The sequence below is a fragment of the Fukomys damarensis genome, unplaced genomic scaffold, assembly GCF_012274545.1.
Source record: "Fukomys damarensis isolate Sample0158 unplaced genomic scaffold, DMR_v1.0_HiC HiC_scaffold_19, whole genome shotgun sequence".
Lineage (NCBI taxonomy): Eukaryota > Metazoa > Chordata > Mammalia > Rodentia > Bathyergidae > Fukomys > Fukomys damarensis.
In genome coordinates, this window is record NW_022900931.1 from 61,462,619 (window position 1) to 61,467,011 (window position 4,393).

General features: G+C 48.6%; 1 protein-coding gene across 1 annotated transcript in view; it reads left to right on the forward strand.

Moving 5' to 3' along the window:
- Nucleotides 1-439, forward strand: part of LOC104861768 (CD177 antigen) — a 12,781-nt gene extending 12,342 nt beyond the window's left edge. The window contains exon 10 of the mRNA XM_033765997.1: nt 399-439. Coding sequence (XP_033621888.1) covers nt 399-439 — 41 coding nt within the window. The remainder of the gene's footprint in view (nt 1-398) is intronic.
- The last annotated feature ends 3,954 nt before the right edge of the window (nt 440-4,393 follow it).

Sequence of the window (4,393 nt, forward strand, 5' to 3'; positions counted from 1 at the left end):
CCCTGGGGGCCGCGTCGCTCTGCTGAGGACCCAGGACGCCAAGCCCAGATCCCACCCACCCCCACACACCTTTGGGCGCGCCTGCGGCCTGGAAACTTCTGTTGTCCAAGCGGGGAACTAGGGGTGAGCCTGCTCTCTCAGACTAAGCCTCAGACTAAGCTTCCCCAAGGCTAAGCCCCCTTCCTGGTAGCAAGGTCCCCAAAAGCTGGACCTCCTGCATCTGCGCAGGCTGTGTCTTCCCCCTTTCTAAGGCCACCGGCTCACTCCACGCTGAGGCCAGGCTTGCTCCACTAAAGCTACACCTCCATCCTCAGATAAGGGGCCTCTCCAGGCCAAACCTCCTCACCCCACACTGTTCTGTTCTTCCTTAGAGTGAAAACGCCCACATTCTCCTTCAGGCAAGGCAGCCCCAAAAGCTAAGCCTATCTCCTCAAACTAGTGGGCCCCCAATGTTAGACTGAGTTTTCTCCAACACTGGGAAGCAAAATCCTCCTCTTCGTTTTCCTCTTCTGACGAAGTTCTAGAAACCAAGGTGAGGCTTGAGGACCCGATATCCCGAGGCTTCTAGAGCAGCCATTCCAGTCCTGTCTGGGTGGGGATGGGCAGAGGGCTGGCTGGGGCGAGGAGTCCCTCTCCTGTCAGATTTCCTCTCCCGGAAGTAACCAAATCAGAATGAATCGCATCTCACAACACAAAGTGGTTTGTTTCCTTTTTTGAAGTTGTGCCTCAAACTGAGCCCCAATTCAGTCCGCTTTCTCCTGTGAGGCCAGAGGTCAGGCTGGACCTGGAGTGAGGGGTGCTACAGATGACAGTGTCTGAGAGCCAGGTGGACACAGGATCAAGTGTCAGTCTGAAGTGGGAGTCATTTTGCAGTAAGCACCAAACGAAAAGGATGGAGCAGAGAGAGAAAAAATGGGGAACTCAGTAGGCAGAATGCCACGAACCATCTGTTTCAGCTGAAAGTAACAGAGAGCCCAGCCAAAAGAACTCAGACCATTCGTCATTCTTGTAACAAGTCTTTACTGATCAGACTCTAAGCATCGAGCACAGTTCTACTGGTAGGTGTTGGGAATGCAGACAAAAGTCCATCTTCTTGTGGTGGTTGTGTTATAGTGAGGCAGAAGGATAAAATAAAAATCACATAGGGCCGGGGATTTAACTCAGTGGTTCCGCCACCTGCCTCGCAAGCACAAGGACCTGAGTTTGATCCCAGTACCAAAAAAATAAAATAAATAAAATAAAAATCACATATAATATGATAGAGAGCAATGGAAAGAACAGCAGAGGGAAGAGAACTGAGTGTGTGGCCAAGAGCTCTGATTTCATGTAGGGTGGCCTCAGCAAGATGACGTTTGGGTGAAGACCCGAAAGTGGTGTGCAGAAATCGGCGTGGAGGAGGGGGCATTCCAGGAGAGAAAACCGCAAATGCAAGCACCCGAGACAGGCTCAATAAGATAGTTAATATTATACAACATAGCAAGAAGAATAGAGGTAAGAGTTGTCTAGGGGCGTCATCGATTCGGGAGTTGTATTAGTGATCTCTCCCATTGCCGGAACCAAATACCCAACACCCACAGTTTAAAAGAGGAAATGGTTTATGTGGTTCATGATTTCAGATAATTCAGTCCATGGTCAGCTGGTTTCAAGGTCGCAACATCACGGAGGAAGGGGATGGTAGAGCAAAGCTGCTTAGTTCTTCGTAGCTGGGGAGCAGAGCAGGGAAATAACCCTCAGGAGAAGGGGTGAGGGAGGTCTTCACAGATGTGGAATCTAAAGTTACGCCTCCATACCTCACCCAGACTCATCCAGAGGTATGCTTTACCAATTCCCTACGCAGCTCCCAAGCCAGTCAAGTTCACGGTCTATTTTAACTGTCATATTCCACCCCTTCTCAAATTGATACATAATCGCCTCAGACCATACTTGATCTCCATATAACACAAGGTTATACTTCTGAATAATATGACACAACTAACCAGCATACAACCAAAGCACAAGAACCCCTCCCACAAAGTCTCAACAATGACAGCATTGCTAAAAGTCCAAGTCCAAGTCTACTCTGAGACGCAAGGCAAACTCTTAGCTGTGAACCCCTGTAAAAAGTCAAAGACAGTGGCCAGGTGTTGTGGTGCACTCCTGTAATCCCAGCACTCAGGAGGCTGAGGCAGGAGGGTCACTGTGAGTTTCAGACCAGCCTGGGCTACATAGTGAGTTCTACATAGTGAGACCCTGTCTCAACACCCCCCCCAAAGTCAAAGACAAGTTAATACAATCCCCAAGTACAGTGGCACAGGGTAAACATTCCCACTGCAAAAGGGAAGAATGTGGGGGGGGGTAGAAAAGAATAGGAGTAGCTGGGCATGGTGGTGCACACCTGTGATTTCAGCACCTGGGAGGTTGAGCAGGAGAACCACAAGTTGAGGTTCAACTTAGTGACTTAGCAAGACCTGTCTCAAAATAAATGTAAAAGGGCTGAGGATGTAGCTCAGTATGAAGGCTGTGGGTTCAATCCTCAGTATGTGGCGGGGGAAGCAGGACCAAAGCAAAAGCAAAACCCGACAAGGTAAATGTTAAGTCCTGTAACTCCATGTCTGGATCCAGGGCACGTGGTGGTGTCGTGTGAGTTCCAAAGGACATAGGCAGCCCAACCATATGACCTTGGTGGTTGTAGCCCACATGGCATCTGTTTTGGACTGGTTCCACTCAGTCTACAGCTTTCCTTGGCACACATTCCACATTCCTGGCATCTCCTGGATTCCCCACTGCACCTTTGGCTTCATTCCCATGGCTTCATGCTCTGTCCTCCCAGGGACTCCTTGCCTAGCCTCCAGGCCTTACTCTGAAATCTGGGTAAAATCCTCCCTGACCCTATGGCTTTTGAATTCTGCATGCCAATAAAACTAGTATCATAGGGATAACACTGCCAGCTGCCAGCTTGAGCAGTTGCCAGGCCCTCTTGGATCATTGTTATAGTGGCCTCTGTGTGCTGGGATGGATGAGCATGGTGAAATGAATCTCAGGAAACCAATTCTATATGAAGTAGTCCTTGAGCAGGGGTCCAGGGGCTCTCTTCTCAAGTAAAAAGTTGACACTTTAGTTTCTTTTTAATGGCACCAATCTCTATAGCAACCACACCTCCTTTGGCTCCAACTTTATACCTGGCAAATTAAGTTTATGAAATTTTTCTGTGTGTGTGTGTGTCCCTGAATCTCACTATAAATCTGGCTAAAAGCAAGCAGCAGTACCCGTTGCCACATCTGGATGTTGGGCTGCCTTGAAATTTCCTCTGCCCAGTCAATTAGTCTATCACCCTTAACCTTAGCCTCCCCACAGTCTCCGGATAAGAGGAAAATGGAGATTCTTTTTTTCCTGAGTGTAGCACACATGGTCTCTATTCTAATGGTCAATGAAATCCTTGTTACCAATTGAAACCTCATGAACCTACCCTTCAGTGTCACGCTCCTATCAGCAGCCTGGTCTTCTGAGCTCTGACCAGAATCTCCCATCAAACTCTGTTTACAGCTTTCTAAGTTTTTTCCAGCTTGATTCCCCAAACTGGGATTCAATTTGCAGCTCTGCCTCTGCCTCCCAGAGTACTAGAATTACAGGCACATGACACCACCTCTGGTTATAAAACATTTGTTCATGAGTGTGGATCAGGAATTTGGAGCTGATTTGTCTGTGCTCCACAAGTTCTAGTGAGTTAGTTGGGGTGGTTTGAGAACAGGGGTCTGGACCATCTGCAGCTCCAGATGCATCTGTCTGCCAATTGATGCAGGCTTTTGGCTGAGACCTTATCCGGAGCTGTAGTCAGAACAACTGTGTCTAAGTCCTTACAACATGGTTCCTTGGCTTGCACTAGGCGAGATTCTAAAATGGCCTCCCACATTCCACCCTAACTCCCAGGTTGCTGGGTGGTGGAGTTTGAGTTCATTAGAAGGGAGATTATCCTGGTGGGCTTAATCCATTCGTATTGAGAGAGGAAAGCACCCCTCTGTAAGGAACGGGGCAACTATGGGTTAACTGGGTAACTATGCTTTTGTAGAATGCACCTGAGTGGCCATGGCAGCTCCTGCAGTCTGTCACCAAAGGAGCGTAATGGACTCAGGAAGTCCCACCAGGACTCTGCTCTCCCCCAACCCCTCTACTGCTCTGCTCGGTGTAAATCCTGCTTGCTCTATTCCCAGGGAAACTCCGATGGAATCGAGCCTCATAAATGTAAAAAGAGGTGTATAAAGAAAAACACTTCTTTTTGGAGTTCTCAAGACTGGTAGGAGTCACTCGCTAAACCGCCGGCATTAAAGCCGTTGTGTTCCTTCTTCGTGTGTCAGAGTGTTCTGCTTAGGTATCCCCTAAGTTTCCCACTTCAGTACCAGCCCTTTAAAGCAGGTTT